At 43.6% G+C, this 27,479-nt stretch overlaps 1 protein-coding gene across 5 annotated transcripts in view; it reads right to left on the bottom strand.

The window, feature by feature from the left end:
• The window catches only part of chn1 (chimerin 1), a 204,519-nt gene that overhangs the window by 130,059 nt on the left and 46,981 nt on the right, over window positions 1–27,479 (bottom strand). For 3 of the 5 annotated variants that reach the window (XM_085986140.1, XM_085986141.1, XM_085986144.1), the window contains 2 exons: window positions 21,937–21,968; window positions 17,346–17,459 (listed from right to left, as the gene is read on the bottom strand). In XM_085986140.1, coding sequence (XP_085842266.1) covers window positions 17,346–17,459; window positions 21,937–21,968 — 146 coding nt within the window. The remainder of the gene's footprint in view (window positions 1–17,345; window positions 17,460–21,936; window positions 21,969–27,479) is intronic. The other 2 variants (XM_085986143.1, XM_085986142.1) reach the window with 1 other exon arrangement.

Below are 27,479 nucleotides of genomic sequence, written 5' to 3'. Positions count from 1 at the left end.
AACAGGACATAGAAAGGCTAGCAGAATGGGCAGACAAGTGGCAGATGGAATTTAACACAGAGAAGTGTGAGGTGATGCATTTTGGCAGACAGAACAGGGAGAGGCAATATACACTTAATGGCACAGTTTTAAAGAGTGTGCAGGGACAGAGGGACCTGGGAGTTAATGTGCATAGGTCCCTGAAGGTGGCAGGACATATTGAGAGAGTGGTTAACAAAGCATATGGGATCTTGGGCTTCATAAATAGAGGTATTGAGTACAAAGGTAGAGAAGTTATGCTGATCCTTTATAAAGCGCTGATTAGACCACAATTGGAGTATTGCGTCCAGTTCTGGTCACCACACTTTAGGAAGGATGTGAAGGCCCTCGAGAGGGTGCAGAGGAGATTTACCAGAATGGTTCCGGGATGGGGGATCTTAGCTACAAGGACAGGTTGGAGAATCTGGATTTGTTTTCATTAGAGGAAAGGAGGTTGAGGGGTGATTTGATAGAGGTGTACAAGATTATGACGTGTTTGGATAGGCTAAACGGGGAAAGGCTGTTCCCACTAGTTGATGGTACAAGGAATAGGGGACACAGATTTGAGGTTTTGGGCAAGAGATACAGGGGGGACCTGAGGAAAAACATTTATATGCAGCGAGTGGTGCTGACCTGGAATTCGCTGCCGACGGAAGTGGTGGAAGCAGAGACACTCAATGTTTTCAAGGGGAAACTGGATAGGCACTTGAGGGAAATAAACTTGCAGGGCTACGGGGACAAAGTGGGGGAATGGGACTGACTGGAATGCTCTAGAGAGCCGGCACAAACTCGATGGGCCGAATGGCCTCCTTCTATGCTGTTATGACTCTATGACTGAGCCTCCACAGCCCTCCGGGGTAGAGAATTCCAGATTCACCACCCTCTGAGTGAAGAAATTTCTCCTCATCTCAGTCCTAAATGGCCGACCCCTTATTCTGAGACTGTGACCCCTGGTTCTAGACTCCCCAGCCAGGGGAAACATCCTCCCTGCATCTACCCTGTCAAGCCCTTTAAGAATTTTGTATGTTTCAATGAGATCACCTCTCATTCTTCTAAACTCTATAGAGAATATAGGCCTAGTCTACTCAATCTCTCCTCATAGGACATTTCCCCCATCCCAGGAGTCAGTCTGGTGAACCTTCGTTGTACTCTCTCTATGGCAAGTATATCCTTCTGTGCCCATCTTTCCAGCAACTTCATGTCTGAATCTCTCCAACAGGTTTTCACCCGTGCCACAGCATTGAAACAGCCCTAATTAAAGTCATAGATAACATTTTCTGTGACTGTGGTGCACTATCACTCCTCATCCTTCTCAACCTCTCTGCAGCCTTTGACACGGTCAACCACACCATCGTCCTCCAATGCTGTGCAGTGCACCCTCCGTTGTCCTGATCGGCGAAACTCCCCTGACCTGGCTCCACTATTACGTATTTAATTGTAGTCAGAGCATCTCCAGAAATGGCTTCTCTTCTCATTCCTGCACAATTACCTCTGGAATCCCCCAAGGGTCTATCCTTGGCCTCTCCTCTTCCTCATCTACATGCTGGCCCTTGGTGACATCATCCAAAGACATGGTGTCACGATCACTCTGTCTCTGCATTGTCAAACTGCTTGTCCAACATCCAGTTTTGGATCAGTCACAATTTCTTCAGATTAAACATCGAGAAGTCCAAAGCCATCATCTCTGTCACCTGCCAGAAACTACGTACCTTCACCACATAGTCCATCCCCCTCCAGTGACCATCCCAGATTGAACCAGAAGTTTTGTAACCTCAGCATCCTATTTGCACGGCCTTGCTCAGACTGGCAGTGGGCTGAAGTTTTTTTTAATTTTTTTATTTTTATAAATGGGACCATTCCTGCTCCTCCTGGCCCCAGAAAAATAAAAGTTAAAAACTTCCACAGTTGTTTTTTTAAGCAGCTTCCAGCAGTCCCTTTAAGGAATGTTGGATAAGCCTCTCAACACCTGGTACAGCTGTGCAGTGCACACTCTGTTCATTTGTACCTGAAAAATGCAATCGAGGTGCTACAACTGCAACAGGACCAGATTTACATGTTTAAGCAGCCTCCCTGCGGAAAAAGGTAGCTCGTCCATTTACAGGCCCGCCTGAAAATTGCATCAGGCAGACCTTGGATGTCAATGGGACTGTCGAGGTGCCCCGCAAATTTTCAACTGCTGGCCACCAGTTTTAACAGCCTGAGATGGGTGGCCAGCAATTGAAAATTGTCCCCTCTGTCTCTGCCACTCGAGCTCTAGAATGGTAAATATGAATGAGTGCTTTAATAAAATCATTGAAATTTATGGCACAGATGGAGGCCATTCGGCCCATCGCGTCTGTGCCAGCCGAAAAAGAGCTATCCAGCCTAATTCCACTTTCCAGCTCTTGGTCCGTAGCCTTGTAGGTTACGGCACTTCAAGTGTATATCGAAGAACTTTTTAAATGTGATGAGCGTTTCTGCCTCTACCACCCTTTCAGGCAGTGAATTCCAGACCCACACCACCCTCTGGGTGAAAACATTTCTCAATTCCCCTCTAATCCTTATATGAATTACTTTAAATCTATTCCCCAGGGTTATTGACCTCTTTGCTAGGGGACATAGGTCCTTCCTATCACACTATCTCAGCCCCACATCATTTTATACACCTCAATTAGGTCTCCTCTCAGTCTCCTCTGTGCCAAAGAAAACAACCCCAGCCTATCCAATCTTCCCACATAGCTAAATTCTCCAGTCCTGGCAACAAATAAATTATGTAAATAAAAAAATTCTAGTATATGCATTGTTTTAATGATCTTATATTTCAAAAATTCATGCTTTATGCGGTTTCTAATTTTCAGATGCTTTGTTTTGTCAGCAATTTTTAATCACTGGCAAAGTGGCTAGGAACGATAGCAAAATACTGCAGATGTTGGAAATCCGAAATAACAACAGAAAATGCTGGAAAAACTCAGCAGGTCAGGCAACATCCGTGGAGAGAAATTTGAGTTGACGTTTCGGGTCGAACCCTTCTTCAAAACTGGAAAGTGGTGCTTATAAACAGCAAGTCCTCTGTGAATGGCCAGTCTTGCTGTCAGTCAGAAACATTTTTAAATTTTACCTCCAAATAGATCATTTGCCCAAGATAAAAGGTTAAAGTCCTAATGTTATGGTTACATTGTTCAGTTTTTTTTAATCCAAATAAATTAGTTGTCTAGCACATTTGCTGGTTTTTCCTTTTAACCATAAACTGGAAGAAACAAAAAATAACTGTATATATTAAAGTGGAGACAGAAACTCTTCATGTTTGCAAATAATATCAAACTACAAAGGACTGCAAACAACCAAGAATACACTGATCAAATAGAAAAGGGCTGGACAGATTGAGGAGCTGGGCTGAATAGTTGCAGATGTCATTTAATGTGTAAAAATACAAGTCATGAGATTGGTGAAGGTTAACAAACAATTGCAATACAAACTAAATTCTACAGGTCACAACACTGGAGAGGGTTTTGGGCATATGGATGGATAGATCGCTGCAGCCACCATGGAAGCAGTAAAGACAGGCTGTATAGGCAGAGGAATACAGCACAAATGTCAGGAAGCGATTGAGTTTGTACAGAGCACTGGTCTGGCGCCACCTAGAGTACTGTGCACAGATCTGGTCACTATATTATGGTGTGGAGATGCCGGAGTTGGACTGGGGTGGACAAATGTAAGAAGTCACACAACACCAGGTTATAGTCCAACAGCTTTATTTGAAATCACAAGCTTTCGGAGCGCTGCTCCTTCACCTGAAGAAGGAGCAGCACTCCGAAAGCTTGTGATTTCAAATAAAGCTGTTGGACTATAACCTGGTGTTGTGTGACTTCTTACTATATTATGGGAAAGACATCCAGGTATTAAACAAGGTGTAGCGAGAGCAACTAAGTGGATAACTGGAAGAGATTGCAAAAGCTTGGAATGTTTACATTGAAGAGAGGGCTCTGGAGTGATCTTATTAAAGTATTTATGATACTACAGAATATTTGAACAATCACAAAATCATAGAATGGTTACAGCACAGAAGGCGGCCATTCGGCCCGTCGAGCCCGTGTCGACTTGCAGCTAGTCCCACTCCCTCGCCCTTTAGCCCTGCAATTTTTTTTCCCTTCAAATACTTATCCAACTCCCTTTTGAAAGATAAGATCGAGCCTGCCTCCACCACCCCTTCAGGCAGTGCATTCCAGATCTTAACCACTCGCTGCGTAAAAAAGTTTTTTCTTACGTCGCCTTTGGTTCTTTTGCCAATCACCTTAAATCTGTGTCCTCTGGTTCTCGACCCTTCTGCCAATGGGAACAGTTTCTCTCTATCTACTCTGTCCAGACCCCTCATGATTTTGAATGCCTCTATCAAATCTCCTCTCAATCTTCTCTGCTCCAAGGAGAACAACCCCAGCTTCTCCAGTCTATCAACGTAACTGAAGTCCCTCATTCCTGGAATCATTCTCGCAAATCTTTTCTGCACCTTCTCCAAGGACTTCACATTCTTCCTAAAGTGTGGTGCCCAGAATTGGACACAGTACTCCAGTTGGGGCCAAACCAGTGTTTTATACAGGTTCATCATAATTTCCACGCTTTTCTACTCAATAGCTCTATTTATGAAGCCCAGGATCCCGTAAGCCTTTTTAACTGCTTTCTCAACCTGCCCTGCCACCTTCAACGATTTGTGCACACATACCCCGAGGTCTCTGTTCATGCAACCCCTTTAGGATTGTACCATTTAGTTTATATGTCCTCTCCCCATTCTTTCTACCAAAATGTATCACTTCACACTTTTCTGCATTAAATTTCATCTGCCACATATCCGCCCATTTCACCAGCCTGTCTATGTCTTCCTGAAGTCTATCACTCTCCTCCTCACTGTTCACTATACTTCCAAGTTTTGTGACATCTGTAAATTTTGAAATTGTGCCCTGTACACCCACGTCCAAGTCATTAATATATATCAAGAAAAGCAGTGGTCCTAGGACCGATCCCTGGGGAACACCACTGTATACCTTCCTCCAGTCCGAAAAACAACCGTTCACCTCTACTCTCTGTTTCCTGTCACTTAGCCAATTTCGTATCCATGCTGCCACTGTCCTTTTTATTCCATGGGCTTCAACTTTGCTGGCAAGCCTATTACGAGGCAGATTTTGCGGTGGGTATGGCATACTCCGAGTACGCAGTCATACCACCTTTGAAATATACTGCAAGTTCGGGATTTCTGCATGCGCCTGTGCTAAATCCCCAACTTGCGATCTGTCAAGATATGCCTTGATAGCTGATCCGCACCGACAGGAAATACTAATTGCTGGCACAGAGTTGGGCTAATTGCCCACCAACTGCCCGGCAATTACGTCAGAAAATTTTGCGGTTAGTGAAAGCAGGCACAGGAGCCTGTTTCACGGTGAAAGGAACCCATTTATTAGTAAAGCCCGGGAACAGATGCTTAGTTACAACCATGAATACATTTATTGGTTTGGGCAGAGGCGGGACATATACCATCTAATGTAAAATTATGTTGTACATTTAATTCTCAATACCCTGAGAAACAGCCATGGAAATAAAAAAAACATGAACGAACCTACTACGCCTGCGTACGATCACCAACCTCAAAGTATCCTTTCCAACACACAAGATTAGATAATTATATTTTTCATGCACATTTCCCCATTACATTTATATCATACGTGTATACAATTTCTGCAGCACTGCAGCTTTCCTGCTCCTGTTACTTCCATACCATTTCAGGTACATTTTATACATGCAAGAATGAGTTGCCGCTTTCTGTAATTGAGCAGATTCAGAAGCAAAACCTTTCAGTTAATAAATGACTGTAATTAAATATAATCACTTTTTCCAAACGAAAACGATCTAATTGCAAAACCGCCAGCCAAGGGCATTTTATATTGCTTTCGAGTGGCATCTGATCCAATTTAAAACAACAAGGAAAGGTGTAACAACTGTAACCTTAATCTTTGAAAGACTGAATTGAATAGCTGCTCACTTGCACGCACGCACAAATGTGTACATTTCTAGATTATTCAAATAATACTGTAATTTGCAACTGTGCTTTGTGTACTTTTATTTGCACTTTATAATAATCAGTCGTGGATTTTTTTTAATAATGTAGTTATTATGGAAACGTACATAAGCTGCCAAATAGTTTTTAAAATGTAATTTCATATAAGAGACTGAAAGAAGTTTCTGTGGGTGTGGCTTAGTTTTGACAGCTTTTGTGGGCGTGTCTTCCCTTACTCATAGGCTGTACGCTGCACTCCTGGCCTCCCTGATGTAATACGCCGCACAGAACTCTGCAGCGGCGAACAGCAAGTCTACGTGTGGGGCCTCGCACAAGGTAAGTTCGTATTCTTTTTGTAGGTTGGCGGTGTACTCCGTAGCTACGCCGCCGACTGCAATTTTTGGGCCAACATGTTTAACAGAGTCAAAGATTCTTTAACAAGACGGGGTAATTCAAACTGAGAGGAGGGAGGGTGAACTGCAGTTTAGATTCAACTACGCGGAGCATGGTGAATATATAGAATGGGCTGTCAACGAAGGCAGTGGGGAGTAACTATTATTCAAGAGAGAGATGGAGAAGTACCTGCTGAAAAATTTGATAGAACAATACAAGAAGTATGATGTAATGATATTTCCTAGACTGAATCTGGCCAAATTGGCTTTTCCGGCATTCTTGCATCTCTCACACAATTTCTCTCTTGCTCTCTCCATATACATCAGTCTTTCTGTTTCTCTTTCATTATATCTGTGATTGTGTCCCTCACTTTTTCTGTGTGTGTCTGTTTTAACCCCTAAGGCATGAATGCACTTTTTATCCCTTACATACACCTCCTCTCCCACACACACACTCTTTATACACACACACGCACATGTTCTCTCTCACCCATAGCCATCCTGCTCTCCCCCATATGCAGCACCCTCCCTTTCTCCCCCCATGTGCACCCATCCTCCCCTCTCCCTTTCTCACTACATCCCCAAAACACGATCATTGTAAGCGTGTGAAAACTGCAATATATCAGAAAACCCAATTCCCTGTTTTCGGCCCCGCTTTAATTTCCCATCGCTTAATACAAAGTCCATCCCTCTGCTCGGACACCTTTTCAGGCTAACCCAAACCGTTCACAACATACATGTCCTGTTCAACCCGCAGCTTCGTTTCAGACTTCATATCCCCTTTCTCACAAAATCCACTTACATCACTTAAACAGATATGCTGATCTCTGCCGCTTCACCACTGAGACTCAATTATTCCAATGCTCTCCTTGCTGACCGCCTTTCCTCATCCGTCTAGAAACCTGAACTTGTAAAACTCTACCACGTGTATCATTTCCTGCACCAAGTCTCACTCCCCATCCTAACTGACCTATATTAGCTCCCTGTCCTTCAATACATTACATTTGAAATCCTCATCTTTGCCTTTAAACCCTCCATTGTCTCACTACTTTATTTCTGCAATTTGTGCCAGCCTTGTATTTGTACTGGACTCCCCACCCTAAGCACTCTGATCTTCTGACTCTGGTCTTTTGTGCAAACCCCTCTACCTCCCCTCTGTCCCACTATTTACAGCACAGCCTTCACTTACGTGGGTCCTAATCTTTGGAATTTCCTCCCTAGAACTCTCTGCCTCCCTCCTCTTCAAAAACCATCTCAAAACCCATCCCTTTGACCAAGCCTTTAGTCACATTTCCTATCCTCTTCATTCCTGACGATGTCCTTTTTCCTTAAACCTATCTGTGAAACACCTTGGGACATTCTTTACATTAAAGGTATTATACAGATGCAAGTTGTTGATTTCAATTTTACAACTGTGATTGAAAAAAATACTGGTTACTAATGTTTAGTTTGGGTAATTGTGCTCTCCTTTTGGGTGGGAATGTGTGTGCTGAAAGTAGACACTTACTTAAGTAGAGCATCAGCGTTATCAACATAAGAAAAGGGCAGGGAAACAACATCAGGCCCATCAAGCCTGCTTCATCCAGACATGGTGTAACCACATGCAACATTGACTTATTTCTTAATGGCACAATCTCCTGGGAGAGGCAAATAAAGAGAAGAAAACCTGCAGCCAATTCATGAACTCGAAAAATTCCTCTTCTAAGTCCCGAATGCAATCAAGCAAATCTCTAAGAAACTGCAGTAGCCCATGACTCCTCAGTCACAGTTAACTAGAATTTCCCTTTATAACTTGAAGTATCCTCTTTATCCAGGCATTTGTCAAGCTCCCCTTTAAAGAACTGTAGCAATCCATAATTAGACAGAATACTCCAAGAGTAGACATATCAATGCATTATATATAGTAAGCTTCCTTTTATACTTGATGGTCCTATCAACACAACCTAAAACCCTACTTGCTTTTCTTATAGTCACATCACACTGCGTGTACATCTTTAACGAGTGGTGAACTAATACCCCAGGTCTCTTTATTGAATCACTACATTTAACAGGTATCCTTGCATAGTACAAGTTTCTCAACACCAATATAAGATACTGCATTTGTCCACATTGAAAAACATCTGCAACACAGAGACCTATTGCCCTCAATTGTCTAACCCAACATGCAGCCCATTGATTGGTCTTAATTATTCACCCAGTGTGTATTTCCATGTCATTCTCGAATTTCAGTTAGGCCCTCATCTAAATCATTAAGGAAAATTCTGAATAGCAACAGTCCCAACACAGAGTCTTGTGGAAATCCACTCATGATCAGGCCCCATTCAGATCTACTCCCATGAATGACAACCCTCTCTCTGAGATTTCAATCATTTACCTAACCAGCATAATCCATCTGTCCAATACTCCCATATTACTTTTATTTTATCTAATAGCTTAATATGGGGCACTTTATCAAATGCTTTTTGGAAATCAAGGTACATAACATCAACAGAAGTACCATCATCCACCATACTGATCACTACTTTCCTCCAAAACAACCACAGAGTAAGGAATTTCCATTGTTTCCCCCCGTCAATTGATGATTATATTATCCAATCCAGAAGCCTAGTAGGCAATTGGAACTGCAAGCTGCTATACAAAGAAACAATACAGTAAAAGAAAAGAAAGACTTGCATTTATATAGCACCTCTCACGACCACTGGACTTCTCAAAGCGCTTTACAGCTAATTAATTTCTTTTTGAAGTGGAGTCACTGTTGTAATGTAGGATACCCGGCAGCCAATTTGCGAACAGCAATGTGATAATGACCAGATAATGTTTTTTTTAATGTTGGTTGAAGGATAAGTATTGGCCAGGACACCAGGGATAACTCCCCTACTCTTCTTCAAAATAGTGCCTGCCATGCGATCTTTTACATCCACCCGAGAGCGCAGACGGGGCCTTGGTTTAACGTCTCATCCGAAAGACGCCACCTCTGACAGTGCAGCACTCCCTCAGCACTGCACTGGAGTGTCAGTCTAGCTTTATGTGCTCATGTCACTGGAAAATTTAAGCCTGATGCTTCTATCTTGTTCCTAATTAATTTTATTACCTGGAAGATGGTTAGTTTACTCTATTACTTCGAAGAGCTTCTTAATAGGTTTACCAGTAAAATTAAAAAAGCATCATCTGCAAAAACCTATGTTTCAGACACCTTAGTCTTGTAATCATGTACAAAATTCTGAGTCTTCAGGTAATGTTCACTTACATTAATTCTATAAGGTGACTTACTGGGATTAAAAAAACTTCCCAACTATATATATCTAGTGTGGTAAACTGAAAAACAAAGCAACTCAGCAGCATGAAAGTAACATCAGTTGGTTGATACTTCCATTTCAAAGTATCATGGTGAACCATATGCTTCCCTGCTACCAAATGCACGCGTTATGATTCTAGTAAGCTACCTAATAATTAATGCCTTCCGTAATGGTACAGAAGCTGGTGCCAGCAGAGCTTTGTCTACAGGGACCAACTGGACTCCCCACTATTGTGTGTCCAGTGAGTCTGTGTGCACCTTTCATTGTTACCTCAAGGGTACTCATAAGTGGCAACCTCGGATGATTACAATATGAATCTGGAAGACAATGATTCCAATGTTTTAACTTTCTTATCCTCCGAAAATGGAGTATTGAACAATTGGTGCCCACAAAAAACCGAAGAACATGGACAATAGTTTCTGGTGTACTTCCTTATTGTGTTGGGATTAGTCTATATACTTTCCTAATCAGGAATGAGTCATTCTGGATTATATTCACACTTCAAGATGAGATTTTCAATGCCAGTTTAGACGTTCCTTGAAACTTATTTTCAATTGGAATAACAGTTACCAGTTTTAATGATTTCCAGAAACTCCTTCCAATATTTGACACTGACTTCAAAACCAAGACTTAGTATACATCTAAATTTTTCAGCAATACATCAAGCCAAAAATGCTCAATATGCTAAAAATAATAATTCAAGGTCACACGCTGAAAATGTATATATTGCAGTCAAGAAATGCGTGGATGTAGTATGAATGCAAGACAACAGCTGGCAAAAAAGTTCTGAAGATGCAGCCAGTTTAGGGATCGTTATCATACAAGATACAGGAAGAGGAAGTGATGTGGTCAGAATGAAAATCTCAAACAAAAGCACACAAAAAATCCCTATTTCTACCATTACGCTGCCTCGCTTACTCATAGCATAGAATAATCAACAACAACTTGTATTTATATAGCGCCTTTAATGTAGTAAAATGTCCCAAGACGCTGCACAGGAGTATTTTAAGACAAAAAAATTTGACACCAATCCACACAAGGATAAATTAGGACAGGTGACCAAAAACTTGGTCAAAAAGGTAGGTTTTAAGGAGCGTCTTAAAGGAGGAAAGAGAGGTAGTGAGGCGGACAGGTTTAGTCAGGGAATTCCAGAGCTTAGGGCCTAGGCAACAGAAGGCACAGCCACCAAAGTTTGAGCGATTATAATCAGGGATGCTCAAGAGGGTAGAATTAGAGGAGCGCAGATATCTCGGGTTGTGGGGCGGAGGGAGATTACAGAGATAGGAAGGGGCGAGGCCATGGAGGTATTTGAAAACAAGGATGAGAATTTTGAAATCGAGGTGCTGCTTAACCAGGAGCCAATGTAGGTCAGCGAGCACAGGGGAGATGGGTGAACGGGACTTGGTGCGTTAGGACACAGGCAGCCGAGTTTTAGATGAGCTCAAGTTTACGTAGGGTAGAACATGGGAGGCCAGCCAGGAGTGCGTTGGAATAGTCAAGTCTAGAGGTAACAAAGGCATGGATGAGGGCTTCAGCAGCGGATGAGCCGAGGCAAGGGCGGAGACGGCGATGTTACAGAGGTGGAAATAGGCGGTCGGCGAGAATTTCAGCGACAGCAGCGGGGCTATAAAGGCTCCAAGAGACCAGGTAGGCCTCACAGCGTCGGTGGGAATTTCAGCAGCGGCAGCAGGGCTATAAAAGGCTCCAAGAGACCAGGTAGGCCTCACAGCGTCGGTGGGAATTTCAGCGGCGGCAGCAGGGCTATAAAAGGCTCCAAGAGACCAGGTAGGCCTCACAGCGTCGGCGGGAATTTCAGCAGCAGCAGCAGGGAATTTCAGCAGCAGCAGCAGGGCTATAAAAGGCCCCAGAGACCAGGTAGGCCTCACAGCGTCGGTGGGAATTTCGGCAGCGGGGCTATAAAAGGCTACAAGAGACCAGGTAGGCCTCACAGCGTCGGCGGGAATTTTAGCGGCAGCAGCGGGGCTATAAAAGGCTCCAAGAGACCAGGTAGGCTTCAGAGCGTCGGCGGGAATTTCAGCGGCGGCAGCGGGGCTATAAAAGGCTTCAAGAGACCAGGTAGGCCTCACAGCGTCGGCGGGAATTTCAGCGGCAGCAGCGGGGCTATAAAAGGCTCCAAGAGACCAGGTAGGCTTCAGAGCGTCGGCGGGAATTTCAGCAGCAGCAGCGGGGCTATAAAAGGCTCCAAGAGACCAAGTAGGCTTCAGAGCGTTGGCGGGAATTTCAGCGGCAGCAGCGGGGCTATAAAAGGCTCCAAGAGACTAGGTAGGTTTACCAATCTCCAATCTCACAGAGAGGGAGAGAAGTAAAAAGTAATCGAAGTGTGATTTCACCAGAAAGCAGGCAAGTGATTGGTTGTTGAGTATTTCTCTCTTTTTAAACTTTAACTCTGTGGTTTATAGTTTCTAAGCTCTCTGTGGTGTAGCGGGGACTGTTTGTAAACCAGGACCTTTAAATATACCATTTAACTGTAGTGAAATTGGTGGGATTGATTTGATTTAATTTAATTGCAATTAACTAAAGGGTAAGTCATGGCACGACAGCCCGTTGCTGTGGTATGCTCCTCCTGCGATATGTGGGAACTCAGGGACACTTCCTGTGTCCCTGACCACCATGTGTGCAGGAAGTGTGTCCAGCTGCAGCTCCTGGCAGACCGCATTGCGGCGCTGGAGCTGCGATTGGATTCATACTGGACCATTCGCAATGCTGAGGACGTCGTGAATAGCACGTTTGATCAGTTGGTCACACCACAGGTAAAGGTTGGACAGGCAGAAAGGGAATGGGTGACCAACAGACAGAGTACTAGGCACAGGCAGGTAGTGCAGGGGTCCCCTGTGGACATCCCCCTCTCAAACAAACAGTACTTTGAGTACTGTTGGGGGGGATGGCTTATCAGAGGAAGGCAGCAGCAGCCAACTTCCTGGCACCAGGGGTGGATCTGCTGCACAGGACGGGAGGAAAAAGAGGGGTAGAGCTATAGTAATAGGGGATTCTATTGTAAGGGGAATAGATAGGCGTTTCTGCGGCCGCAAACGAGACTCCAGGATGGTGTGTTGCCTCCCTGGTGAAAGGGTCAAGGATGTCTGAGCGGCTGCAGAACATTTTGGAAGGGGAGGGTGAACAGCCAGTTGTCGTGGTGCATATAGGTACCAACGATATAGGTAAAAAACGGGATGAGGTCCTAAAAGCTGAGTATCGGGAGTTAGGAGGTAAATTAAAAAATAGGACCTCAAAGGTAGTAATCTCAGGGTTGCTACCAGTGCCACGTGCTAGTCAGAGTAGAAATAGAAGGATATTTCAGATGAATACGTGGCTAGAGGAATGGTGTGAGGGGGAGAGATTCAAATTCCTGGGACATTGGAACCGGTTCTGGGGGAGGTGGGACCAGTTCAAACCGGCCGGGACCGATGTCCTAGGGGGGAGTGTTTGCTGGTGCTTTGGGGGAGGGTTTAAACAAATGGCAGGGGGTTGGGAACCTGAGCAGAGGGACAGAGGAAAGGGAAACAAGGTTAAAAGAAAAAGATAGGAAGGAGAAAAACAAAAGTGGCAGTCAGAGAAATCAACAGTTTAAATCAAACATGGCCACAGTAAATAATAATTCTAATAGGTCTAAGAGCGTTAAAAAAACAAGCCTGAAGGCTTTGTGTCTTAATGCGGGGAGCATTTGTAATAAGGTGGATGAATTAGCTGCGGAAATAGAGGTAAATGATTATGATTTGATTGGGATTACGGAAACATGGCTCCAGGATGGCCAAGGCTGGGAACTCAACATCCAGGGGTATTCAATATTCAGGATAGGCAAAAAGGAAAGGGAGGTGGGGTAGCAATGCTGGTTAAAGAAGGGATTAACACAATTGTAAGGAAGGATATTAGCTCTGATGATGTGGAATCTGTATGGGTAGAACTGAGAAATACCAAGGGGCAGAAAACGTTAGTGGGAGTGGTATATAGACCTCCAAACAGTAATGCGGAGGTTGGGGATGGCATTAAAAGGGAAATTAGAGAAGCGTGCAATAAGGGCACAGCAGTCATCATGGGTGACTTTAATCTACATATAAATTGGGCTAACCAAATTAGTAACAATATTGTGGAGGAGGAATTCCTGGAGTGTTTACGGGATGGTTTCCTGGACCAATATGTCGAGGAACCAACCAGAGATCAGGCCATCTTAGACTGGGTATGATGTAACGAGAAAGGATTAATTAACAATCTTGTTGTACGAGGCCCCTTGGGTCGGAGCGATCATAATATGATCGAATTCTTCATTAAGATGGAGAATGAAGTTGTTGACTCAGAGACTAGGGTCCTGAATTTAAATAAAGGAAACTACGATGGTCTGAGGCGCGCGTTGGGTAGGATTGATTGAGGAATGTCACTCAAAGGGTTGACGGTGGATAGGCAATGGCAAACATTCAAAGACCACATGGATGAACTACAGAATTTGTTCATCCCAGTTTGGCATAAAAATAAAACAAAAAAGGTGACTCAACCGTGGTTAACAAGGGAAATTAGGGATAGCATAAGATCTAAGGAGAGGACATATAAATTGGCCAGAAAAAGCAGTAAACCTGAGGATTGGGAGCAGTTTAGGATTCAACAAAGGAGGACAAAGGGATTAATTAAGAAGGGGAAAATAGAATGAGAGTAAGCTTGCAGGGAACATAAAAACTGACTGTAAAAGCTTTTATAGATATGTGAAGAGAAAAAGATTGGTGAAGTCAAGCGTAGGTCCCTTGCAGTCAGAATCAGGGGAATTTATAAATGGGGAACAAAGAAATGGCAGACCAATTAAATATATATTTTGGTTCTGTCTTCACAAAGGAGGACACAAATAACCTCCCAGAGATGTCGGGGAACATAGGGTGTGATGAAACGGAGGAACTGAAAGAAATCAGTATTTGTAGGGAAATGGTGTTAAGGAAATTGATGTGAAGGCCGATAAATCCCCAGGGCCTGATAATCTACATCCTAGGGTACTTAAGGAAGTGGCCCTAGAAATAGTAGATGCATTGCTGATCATCTTCCAACATTCGATGGAATCTGGAACAGTACCCATGGATTGGAGGGTAGCTAATGTTACCCTACTATTCACAAAAGGTGGTAGAGAGAAAACGGGGAATTACAGACCGGTAAGCCTGACATCGGTAGTGGGGAAAATGCTAGAGTCCATTATAAAAGACTAGCTGGGGGGGCCCGGCGTTGCCAAGGCTTTTTTGTAAAACGGCAGTTTACAGGGCCGCGCGGTTGACGGCCAGCTGCTGCCACTCCCCCGCTCTGTGTCTCGGGCCGAGCGGTTGTCAGGCCCGGCCCGAGTGACCCCAACTCACCTCCCGCTCCGGCGGGCCGCCACAGCTGCCCCGCTCGCTGTTGAGTAAAAGCAGTGAAAAAAATGGCGCCTACATTTCGGGAGGCTGCAGGATTAGGTCCCGCCCACACACGGAATGAAACGCCCCCCATGACGCACCGATTGGTCAACCATCAGGTCACTGAACTGTAGGATTGGTGAACCATCACGTCACTCAACACTAATGAGCGGTAGGATTGGTCAACCGCTAATGAGCGGATTTTTGAATGATTTCTGTATACTGTCCGAACAATTTTTGTCTGACCAAAAAGTAAATATGCCTATGAGACTCCCCTAATCATAAGCTTTCTTTTGATATAACATATGTGTAGGTACGCTCTATAACTTTTGAGTGTATAGCGGACAGACAGACAGAGAGACAGACAGACGGATCCTTTTATTTATATATATTATATATAGATGTAATAGCAGAGCACTTGGAAAACAGTGACAGGATTGGACAAAGTCAACATGGATTTACAAAAGGGTAAATCGTGCTTGACTAATCTACTGGAATTTTGAGAGAATGTAACTGGTAAAATAGATAAGGGAGAACCAGTGGATGTGGTGTATTTGGACTTTCAGAAGGCTTTCGATAAGGTCCCGCATAAGAGATTAGCGTGTAAAGTTCAGGCACATGGGATTGGGGGCAAGGTACTGACTTGGATAGCGAACTGGTTGGCAAACAGAAAGCAAAGAGTTGGAATAAACGGGTCTTTTTCCGAGTGACGGGCAGTGACTAGTGGGGTACCGCAGGGATCGGTCCTTGGACCCCAGCTATTCACAATATATATTAATGATCTAGACAAGGGAACTAGATGTAATATCTCCAAATTTGCAGACGACACACAGCTGGGTGGGCGTGTGTGCTGTGAGGAGGATGCCGAGAAACTCCAGGATGATTTGGACAGGTTGGGTGATTGGGCAAAAGCATGGCAGATGCAATATAATGTGGATAAATGTGAGGTTATCCACTTTGGCAGCAAAAACAGGAAGGCAGATTACTATCTGAATGGCAATAGATTGGGAGAAGGGGAAGTGCAACGAGACCTGGGTGTCCTTGTGCACCTGTCGCTGAAGGTAAGCATGCAGGTGCAGCAGGCGGTTAAGAAGGCAAATGGTATGTTGGCCTTCGTAGCGAGAGGATTCGAGTACAGGAACAAGGATGTCTTGCTGCGGTTGTACAGGGCCTTGGTGAGACCACACTTTGAGTATTGTGTGCAGTTTTGGTCGCCTTATCTGAGGAAGGATGTTCTTGCCATGGAAGGAGTTCAGCGAAGATTCACCAGGCTGATACCTGGGATGGCAGGAATGACGTATGAGGAGAGATTGGATCGATTGGGCTTGTACTCGCTGGAGTTTAGAAGAATGAGAGGGGATCTCATCGAAACTTATAAAATTCTAACAGGACTAGACAGACTAGATGCTGGAAGGATGTTCCCGATGGTCAGGGAGTCCAGAACCAGGGGTCACAGTCTAAGGATAAGGGGTAGGCCATTTAGGACAGAAATGAGGAGGAATTTCTTCAACCAGAGAGTGGTGAACCTGTGGAATTCTCTACCACAGAAGGCAGTAGAGGCCAATTCATTAAATATATTCAAGAAGGAGTTGGATATATTTCTCAAGGCTAAAGGGTTCAAGGGGTATGGGGAGAAAGCAGGGACCTGGTACTGAATTTGGATGATCAGCCATGATCGCATTGAATGGCGGAGCAGGCTCGAGGGGCCGAATGGCCTACTCCTGCTCCTATCTTCTATGTTTCTATGTCTTTTTTATGCTGTGGCTATGTGGTCAGGAGCTCATTTCAGGAACAAATATGACACCAAGGTTGCAAACAATGTGGTTCAGCCTCAGACATTAGGGAGAGGAATGGAGTCAGTGGCTAGGGAACGGAGTTTGTAGCAGGGATGAAAACAATGGCTTCGGTCTTCCCAATATTTAATTGGAGAAAATTTTTGCTCATCCAGATCTGGTTGTTGGACAAGCAGTCTGACAATTTAGACACCGTGGAGGGGTCGAGAGAAGAGGTAGTGAGGTAGAGCTGGGTGTCGGCAGCGTACATGTGGCAACTGACGCTGTGTTTTCGGATGATGTCGCCAAGGGGCAACATGCAGATGAGAAATAGGAGGGGGCCAAGGATAGATCCTTGGGGGACTCCAGAGGTAACGATGCGGGAGCAGGAATCAGTTTAGCTTGTAGCTTATGTACTAAGACTTCACTCTACTTAGCATTTAATTATTAAAATCACCACTAACCGCAGTGCCAGGGTGTAGGTACCAGGCTGGCGTTGACTTTCCCGAATGATGTAACTTCCCTCTGCTACACTTAGCAGTTGATCTGCTGCTTCTCGTGAAATCATTCCATGAAACCTGTTCACAGAAAATAATGAAATTCTGTCAGAAAATGTTAAAGCTACAGTACCTGCAATTCACAAGGTTGTCTTCTATGAAATTTACCCTCCATACAAATCAGGATTAATAATTAAATACAATGTTATGTCTTTTTACTCGAGGCGCCTACGTGAAAAATTATGATGCAAATAAAGGAACGGTTTTCAAAGAAATCGCAGAAAAAAGGAATGTGAAGGAAAAATGACCCTAAAAAAATGCCAAAAGTAAGTCATCTAACTAAAGACTAAAATCATGAAAGGAACATAATCCTAGAAACTGTTGTTCCGGTGCTATGCCGGTGAAGGTGTGACAAGGCAGGACTTCTGCCGGCCCATCTGCCCTTACTTTGACCACGTCCCAAATCCTAGGGATAGGATCAGTTGAATATTAGGGGTGGGTGCCAATTAGGGTTGCAAAGGGGTGGAAAGTTTCCGGTAAATTTCCGGAAATTTTCCACGGGAAGTTTAGCATGGGAATTTTGCCCAAAAAAGCACATGCTAGCATAATATTGTTTTTTTTGTATTTCTTTCTTTTTTTTCCCCCACAGGTCCTCTCTTAAAATTACTAACAGAGATGGAATCTTAATTATTAAGGAATTTCTTAATCAATATATGTTTATCTTCTTACTTGGCTTGTTTTAATAATTACAAGTTTTGTGTGTGACTGTGAACAAGTGTGTCCTGATTGGTTGGATGAGTGGATGAGCGATTAGCTCCCTCTATTTGTAATATTTGCATATCGAATTGTGATTGGCCTGCAGGCATCTGTAAGACTGCTATAGTTTTTTTAAGATCCCGGTTAGGGGTCCTGAGGGAAGTCATTTTGTTTTCTGCTGATGTTGTGATGATGCAGTAAGTAAATCAGACTTTATACCAAATAAACCAGTTACTTGTTGAACTCTGTTGTCCTTCAATTTAAAATATACAAAATAATACACTATTGGTGATGTAGCGTCGTGTGTGTACAGGTCATGCTTCCATCACATGGAGCATCAGCAAAAATGTACTCACCCTGTTGCAATCGTGCTGATCGACCGCAGTTCGACACAGAGATGAATGCCCTTTATTTCTCTGCATAGAACAATGCCACGTTTACCGTCGGATGTGTGGAAGGATTTTACCCCAGGCATTAAAGATGGAAAGACTGTGTACATGTGCAAACACTGTAGAAAGCCATATGTAAAGAATGCCACAAAGATGCAGCAGCATTTATCCAAATGCAACAACTTCAATCAAAGCTCACAGCAGTCAGCCCAGAGTTCCTCTGCTTCCATTCAAGAAGATGATGGTTCTCATTCAGCATCAGGCTCCTTATCATCAGCAACTCCTGGCCCACTTGGAAGGTTCTTTGATACAATGGATAACCATAGCCAGAAGAATGCAGATGAGTGCCTTGCTCGAGCTGTATATGCAACAGGCTCACCCCTCATGCTCACAGCCAATGTGTACTGGAAGAGATTTTTCAATGTTATTCGCCCTGCATACTGTCCTCCCACCAGACATGCTTTGTCTACTTATTTGCTGGAGGCTGAGTATAACAGAGTCCAAGGAAAGCTCAAAGAAACGATAGCGATGGCAGACTGTGTTGCAGTTATCTCAGATGGGTGGTCAAATGTACGAGGGGAGGGCATCATAAGCTACATCGTCTCCACTCCTCTCCCAGTGTTCTTCAAGAGCACAGACACGAAGGACAACAGACACACAGGCACATACATTGCTGATGAGCTGAAAGCGGTCATCAACGATCTTGGATCACAAAAGGTCTTTGCAGTAGTTACTGACAATGTTGCGAATATGAAGGCTGCTTGGGCTCAAGTGGAGGAGGCCTACCCTCATATTACGTCTATTGGGTGCGCAGCTCATGGGCTTAACCTGCTCCTCAAGGACATCATGGGTTTGAGAACCATGGAAGCACTGTACAAGAGAGCCAAGCAAGTTGTTAAGTATGTCAGGGGAAAACAGGTAGTTGCAGCAACCTACAACTCCAAGCAAATGACAAAGAACAAGAACACCGCACTGAAGCTGCCCAACAACACTAGATGGGGTGGTGTTGTCATAATGTACAACAGCCTTCTGGAGGGTAAGGAGTCGCTGCAAGAAATGGCAATATCCCAGTCTGGGGATATGGAAACCACCATCAAGAAAATACTGCTGGATGATGTGTTTTGGGAGAGAGTGGTTAGCAGCCTTAAACTAATCTCACCAGTAGCATCTGCAATTGCTCAGATTGAAGGAGATGACGCTGTCTTGTCAGATGTTCTCAGGCTTTTTACTGATTTAAAAGAACAAATCAGCATTGCCCTACCCACATCCCTGCTGCTCAAAGCAGAGGAGAAGGCAATTGTTCAATTCATAGACGCGTCAAGAATTTTGTGTCAAGCCGATTCATGCTGCAGCATACATGCTGGACCCAAAGCATGTTGGGAGACCAATACTTTCTGGAGAACAGATCAACAGCGCTTACAGTGTGATTTCTACCCTCTCACACCATCTCAATCTGGATGTGGGCAAAGTTCTGGGAAGTCTGGCAAAGTTCTCTACCAAGCAAGGTCTTTGGAATGGGGATGGGATATGGGAATCATGCAAGCATATCAGTGCACATACCTGGTGGAAGGGACTTTGTGCATCTGAGGCCCTGTCACCTATTGCATCGATGATACTCCAAATACCACCTTCATCAGCGGCCTCTGAACGAAACTGGTCACTTTTTGGGAATACGCATACAAAGGTGCGCAACAGGCTGACTAACAAGAGAGTGGAGAAACTGGTGGCTATCCGGGCGAACCTACAACTTATTGAGCCAGATACAGAAGTGTCCACCACACAGCTAGACACTGACACAGAGGAGGAAATGGACACGTCAGAGCCAGAGTCAGAGAATCAGGAGGAGCAATGAGGAGTAGAAGACTCAGAAGACTCATGAGTAGAAGACTCAAAGGGACAAAATAAGGACAAATTACAGGCTAAATAAGCTGACGCTCTTTTTATTTTATTTTAGATGGGTCTTTTTTGTGGGGGTTCAATAAAGTTCAAAATTATAACCTAAATAAAGTTTTGAAAGCCTGTTTTTATTTGTATGGAACAGTATGTCTATTTTGACGACAAAGATAATATAAGGGTCAGAGACAAAAACCATCAGTGTGCTCAAAATTCCCATAAATTCCCGAAAATTCCCATGGAAAGTTTCCTCTTTTAAAAATTCCCAGAATTTTGCAACCCTAGTGCCAATGCCACTATCAGCACATATTGGGGGTCCCACGCTGTGGGACTTCAGAGGCATTTCTTGCCCTTGTTCTACCTTCCAATACCATGGAATTTCTAGGCTTTAATTGTTTAGTGAATAAAGGAAAGTGGTCCCTATTACTGCCTTAGAGATGGCAATCTAAGGTAACTCTTTATACTGGCCCACGAGAGGGGTCATGGTTGAATAGAATGACCTTTTACTATTTTGCAACACAAGGAAATATATTTTACTACCTTTCTAGCAATGCATTGATTGAATATAAGATTGCTCAACGTCTTATTTGCACATGAAACAAATGTCCAGAATGTCATCGATCTTTAGTCTTCCTATTGAAGAGTTCCGAATACAGTGATGCAGTGAAACTTGCATTTATTTTTCAGAGATGTCTGGGTGGGAAAAATACTAGCACCATACACTCTCTGGATAAATTAAAATCGAAGGCCATTTTCAGCACAAAGTTTGTTATGAGTGTGATGGTGTATCTTAAACTCACTCAGTTTGCACACAGAATGCAAAGGTAGAAATGTGAATGTATTTTCAAGTACTGTAATGTGTTTGATGCTGCAAAATGGCATGAGCTCAAAAGTAGCATACATAAAGGGTTTATGGTAAACAAGATTAAGATCCCGATCTGGTACAGTGGCTCAAATGAGTTGCTCACCTGATGATGCCAACATAAGACATGCACCCTTTTCAACTTCGTGCCTTATTTAAATCTGATGAATAAACTGTCAGCATGGCTTGCGCTAGCAATTGGACATCTCGCTCATGGGGGAGGGGAGTGATTTTGGGTGGGCCCAACGTCAGTTCCTGGTGGTCTACACCTCTTAAGAGGACGTGCAGTGCTCACTATTTAGTTCATGCTACATAACTGACACTGCACTTCAAAGTAACTCATTGTATGTGAAGCACTTCAGAATATTTCAGAGATGTGATAAGGTACAATATCAACACAAGTTCTTCCCTACTCTCCCATAGCAACATACATCCTTAAGTGAATCTTATTTGACATTATTAGAGACATGAACAGTGAGAACAATAAGGCATAGAGCCCTTTTAAGGCTCCCAAATTTGCAGACATAGCAGAAATATATAGAATACAATTTTCATAAAATTAAATTCAAATTATTATTGAAGGGTTTGTTCCACTACTCCATCTAAAACGTAGTTAAACAAGCAGCTTCAGAAAATTAAAAACTAAACCATCACTCACTCTCTTCCATAGTACTTGGGTCTGTTCTCCACCTGCATTTAAAAAGAACTTATTTAAAATATTATGATGCATAATAGACAATATATACTGCATTGTAACATGCATGTAAAACTTAACCAAAGTGATACTAATTGTAATTGGGGCATGACAATCACGCACAATCTGATTTTGCAAAGGGGGTCTCAAAAAGGCGTTAGGCCCCCTATTTGCATATGTGAAAAACCAACGCTTGGTTCAGGCACACGCTCTGGATGCCTATGGAGCAGCCTATACCAATATTACAGCTGGCGCATACGCAGCCTGGAATGTGCGCGTGCACCCTGTCCACCATATTGGACTCTTAAGCTGTTTTATGCCTCTATTTCTGCTGTGGAATATTTATAGTATGAAGGACAATTACTTAAGATCCTTTTACAGACATAATGAACATAAAAGTATAGACATAAGATACAATTAAAAAAAGAGAGCAAGCTGAAAACACTTGTTTGTGTCAGTTGGATTAAGAAGTGCGAAAAAAATACATTAAAAAATACTACATAACATTGTCAACATATGAAAACGTTCTAGACTAAAAAGGTCAGATACATGGTCTGTGAATTAATGCTAAGAGAGCACTTTCTACTCTCCTCAAAATAAATTCCTATAAATACTTAAAAGATAAGCCTCTCATTACAAGATTTTAGTAACTGCATGAATAGAATACCTTTCTAGTTAAAATGCTATACACTTAAAAACAGCCTTGATACTTAATCCTGGTTTAATTAAATGTGAAAGCAAACGGCAGGGACTGATTGTGCCAATGTATGTACACCTGTCAATTTAATAAAGGATTAACATTTCAGTAGCTCCATTAAAATAAGAACCCTAGTGGCCATTAAGTCTCCAGTTTTTGCTCCAGAAGATAAAGCATTCAGAGAAACTGTAATTGAGCAGTTGAGGAAAAGTAAGAGTTAAAACCACATTTAGTACACTAATCTTTTCAAAGCTTCAGGGTATTAAAGCACATGACAGTTGAACCTATTTTGTGTCTGGAGCTATCTTTGAAGCACATTAAACAGAATTATTTGTACTCTGTATCTATAGTTATGCAAACAAGGTTTGAGATTGCAATTAGTTACTGTCTGAATGTTGGCATTTTACATTACTACGATGTAGAATCGTTTTTGAGATATGATTTCTACAATATACCTCAGTGTCAAATATGTAACTCTTCAAGAGTTATATTTTTTACATTTTAACTTTATTCCATTCTAATGCATTATTTCTTAGTTCAGATAAAAGTAATCTGCAAGACATTTCTGATCATCTTAAAATTGCTTAATTTTTATAAAATCTCTTTCCTGGGACCTGAAAGAAGTCAGCAGCAGATAATAAAGAGAGCGGGACGTAAGGCTAAAGCAGATAAATGCGTGGCTGGAGAGATGGTGTAGGAGGGAAGATTTCAGATTCTTGGGGCATTGGGACCAGTTCTGTGGGGGTATGGGACCTGTACAGGCCGGACAGGTTGCACCTCAACAGAGCCGGAACCACTGTCCTCGCAGCGGGGTTTGCTAGTGCTGTTGGGGAGGGTTTAAACTAATTTGGCAGGAGGGAGGGCACCAGGATATAGCATTAGAAAGGATGTGCACAAATCGTTGAAGGTGGCAGGGCAGGTTGAGAAAGTGGTTAAACAAACATACGGGATACTGGGCTTCATAAACAGAGGCATAGAGTACAAAAGCAAGGATTATGATGAACCTTTATAAAACACTGGTTCAGCCTCAAGTAGAGTATTGTGTCCAATTCTGGGCATCGCACTTTCGGAAGGATGTGAAGGCCTTAGCGAGGGTGCAGAAAAGATTTACGAGAATGATTCCAGGGATGAGGGACTTCAGTTACGTGGATAGACTAGAGAAGCTGAGGTTGTTCTCCTTAGAGTAGAGAAGGTTGAGAGGAGATTTGATAGAGGTATTCAAAATCATGAGGGGTCAAGACAGAGTAGATAGAGAGAAACTGTTCCCATTGGCGGAAGGGTCAAGAACCAGAGGACACAGATTTAAGGTGATTGGCAAAAGATCCAAAGGCGACATGAGGGAAAACTTTTTTACGCGAGTGGTTAGGATCTGGAATGCACTGGCTGAAAGGGTGGTGGAGGCAGACTCGATCGCGGCTTTCAAAAGGGAATTGGCTAAGTACCTGAAGGAAAAAATATTGCAGAGCTACGGGGAAGGGGCGGGAAGCATGGGACTAGCTGAAGTGCTCTTGCAGAGAGCTGGCACAGACTAGACGGGATGAATTGCCTCCTTCTGTGCTGCAACCATTCTATGATTCCTTAACCCTTTACCCTCAAAAAAAACCTTTGATTTCCCTAATTGCAGTGAGTCATGGTGCCAGCAGCCTGCCATGACATCAACAGGCCACTCTTCATGGTCAAGACAAGACAGCAAGGTATTTGAATGCATAGGGGTCTCACATTCAAATCCAATCCACTCCTCACCCAATGTTCTTACATTGCAGTAGGGCTTGCTCGATAGTAATCAGGAGCAAAAAACTCTGGCTGATTTTCCTCTTTAGCCCAAGGATGCTGAAACCAAACCACCACCTTGGCTAAGATCATTTAGTCCTGTATGGATCAATGCTCAAACTTGGAATCTTTCATTTGTAGGGCTCAGTACAATAAAACCCTAAACAATCAGGGGAGTTCCAGCTTAATCCTTATAATTGTATAGTGGTAGCATAGTGGTCATGTTCCTGGACTAGTAACCCAGAGGCCTGGACTAATAATTTGGAGACGCGAGTTCAAATCCCACCACGGCAGCTGTGGAATTTAAATTCAATTAATGAAATAAATCTGGAATTTAAAAACTCGCATCAGTAATGGTGACCATGAAACTACCGGATTGTCGTAAAAACCCATCTGGTTCACTAATGGACTGGCCTATATGAGACTTCAGACCCACACAAATGTGGTCGACTCGTAACTGCCCTCTGAAATGGCCTAGCAAGCCACTCAAGTTGTTACAAACTGTTACAAGAAACAATAATCAGAATAAAACTGGACAGACTACCCGGCATTGACCTCGGCACCGGCTTCGGACATGACAAAGGTGTACCCAGCCCAGTCGACCCTGCAAAGTCCTCCTAACCAACATCTGGGGACTTGTGCCAAAATTGGGAGCCCCATAGACTAGTCAAGCAACAGCCTGACCTAGTCATTCTCACAATGTCCCGGACTCCTCCATCACCATCCCTGGTTATGTTCTGTCCCACCGGCAGGACAGACCCACCAGAGGTGGCGGAAGAGTGGTACACAGTCGGGACAGAGTAGCTCTGCGAGTCCTCAACATCGACTCTGGACCCCATGAAGCCTTATGGCATCAGGTCAAACATGGGCAAGGAAACCGCCTGCTGATTACCACCTACCGCCTTCTGGGTGAGGGACTTCAATGTCCACCACTAAGAGTGGCTCGGTTGCACCACTAATGACCGAGCCCTGAAGGACATCGCTCCCAGACTGGGCCTGCGGCAGGTGGCGAGAAAAACAACACGAGGGAAAAACCTACTTGACCTCGTCCTCACCATTCTACCTGTTGCAGATACATCTGTCCATGACAGTATTGGTAGCAGTGACCACCGCACAGTCCTTGTGGAGACGAAGTCCCCTCTTCACACTGAGGACAACCTCCATCGGTTCAAGAAGGTGGCTCCCCACCATCTTCTCAAGGGCAATTATGGATCGGCAATAGATGCTCGCCTCGCTAGCAACGCCCACATCCCAGGAACGAATAATAAAAAAAAGACCTTGTTCTCTATTACATCTTCAAAATTGTTCTGTAACTGCATAATGTTAAATATTATAAAGTGGACTCATAGGACTGTATGTAAGTAAAGAATACTTTAACGTGTTTTCGAAGAAATCTTATACCAGTTAAACTTTTGATTTTGACGTAATCAAAGGGGTACTATATGGGGAAAAAAAGCACACATTCTGTGAGGGGGCTCCTTATTCAAAGCCCAAAAAGAATTAAGTGTTTACAACATAACAAATTTTAAATAAATCCTTCTGACTAATAAAATATATAACTTGTTATCTTGGTCCTAATGTTCTTCAGAGTGCTGGAACTATAACAAAAACCTCATGTACTCTTCTGCAATGAATGACTTACCTTTTAACATCAAGACTCCCCACAATCTACAAGGCTCAAGTCAAGAGTGTGATGGAATACTCACCACTCTCAACAACAATAATACCTTGTATTTATATAGCCTTTAATGTACTAAAACGTCCCAAGGCGGTTCATAGGAGATATAAGGGCAGAAACAGGTAGGTTTTAAAGAGCGTCTTAAATGAGGCGGAGAGGTTTAGGGAGGGAATTCCAGAGCTTAGGGCCTAGGCAGCTGAAGGCATGGCTGCCAGCGGTGGAGCGATTAAAATCAGGGATGCTCAAGAGGCCAGAATTGGAGGAGCGCAGATATCTCGAAGGGTTGTTTGGCTGGAGGAGATTACAGAGATAGGGAGGGGCGAGGTCATGGAGGGATTTGAAAATGAGGAATGAGAATTTTTAAATCAAGGCCGGGTTAGGTGCAGCTGCAACAACACTCCAGATGCTCGACACCATTCAGGATAGAGTAGTCCACTTGATCGGCGTTCCAGCCAATGGGCTCAATATCCACTCCTCCACTACCAATACTCTGTGGCTGAAGTATGTACTGTCTCAAGGATTCACTGCAGAAGCTCACCAGGCTTACATTGACAGCAACTCCCAGCCCTGCAACCTCTACTGCCAAGAAGGACAAGAGGAACAATTCCTGGGATCACCTCCAAGTCACACAGCTTCACATACCATCCTGACTTTGGCATATTCATTGTCGTTGGGACAAAATCCTGGATTTTTCTACGCAACGCCTGCATGGGGGCAGCATTATCACAAGAACAGTAGAGGCTTAAGGAAAAGGATTAGCACCACCTTCTCAGGGCAACTAGAGATGGTCAATAAAAACATCACTTTGCCAGTATTACCCACATCAGGAGAGCAAATATTATTTTTTTTAAAGCCCCTACTGGGGAAGGGGGATAGAGGGGAGATAAGGGGTAGCTGATTTAACTGGCAGTCCAACATTCGCACAGAGCTGGGAAAGGATCAGAGATCAAGTCCGTGGCTTTCTATACAGTTAGAAAACAAAAGGACAGAAGCACACTGATGCACTATCAACAACACCAAAGACTACAAGTTGAACTTATACGAAGTAGGCTTTTATTGACTAAGAACTGGAGCATGCCTCTGCTAGTGGATCCATCCTAAGAGCTCCCAGGGGAAGGGTGGTGAGTCACCTTTATACCCGGGCTTAGGGGTGGAGCCAGGGGCGGAGACATGCCCGGACCTGTACAGAGTTAACAGTGGTTTACCACACAGACATGTACAGAGTTAGCAGTGGTTTACCACATTCACCCCTCATTTAAAAAAAAGAGTCCGGCGGGGTGAAGTGTTTCAAAAGTTCGTATACGAAAGTCTCTCCGGGGGTCTTGTCTGCCGTAATGATCTTCGTGGTGCCGGTTGCGGCGG

The sequence above is a fragment of the Somniosus microcephalus genome, chromosome 4 (genome assembly GCF_052327205.1).
Source record: "Somniosus microcephalus isolate GS21.2 chromosome 4, FLI_Smic_1.0, whole genome shotgun sequence".
Classification (NCBI taxonomy): Eukaryota; Metazoa; Chordata; class Chondrichthyes; order Squaliformes; family Somniosidae; genus Somniosus; species Somniosus microcephalus.
The sequence above is the reverse complement of the archived record's forward strand: the minus strand, read 5'-3'. Positions and strand labels throughout refer to the sequence as shown.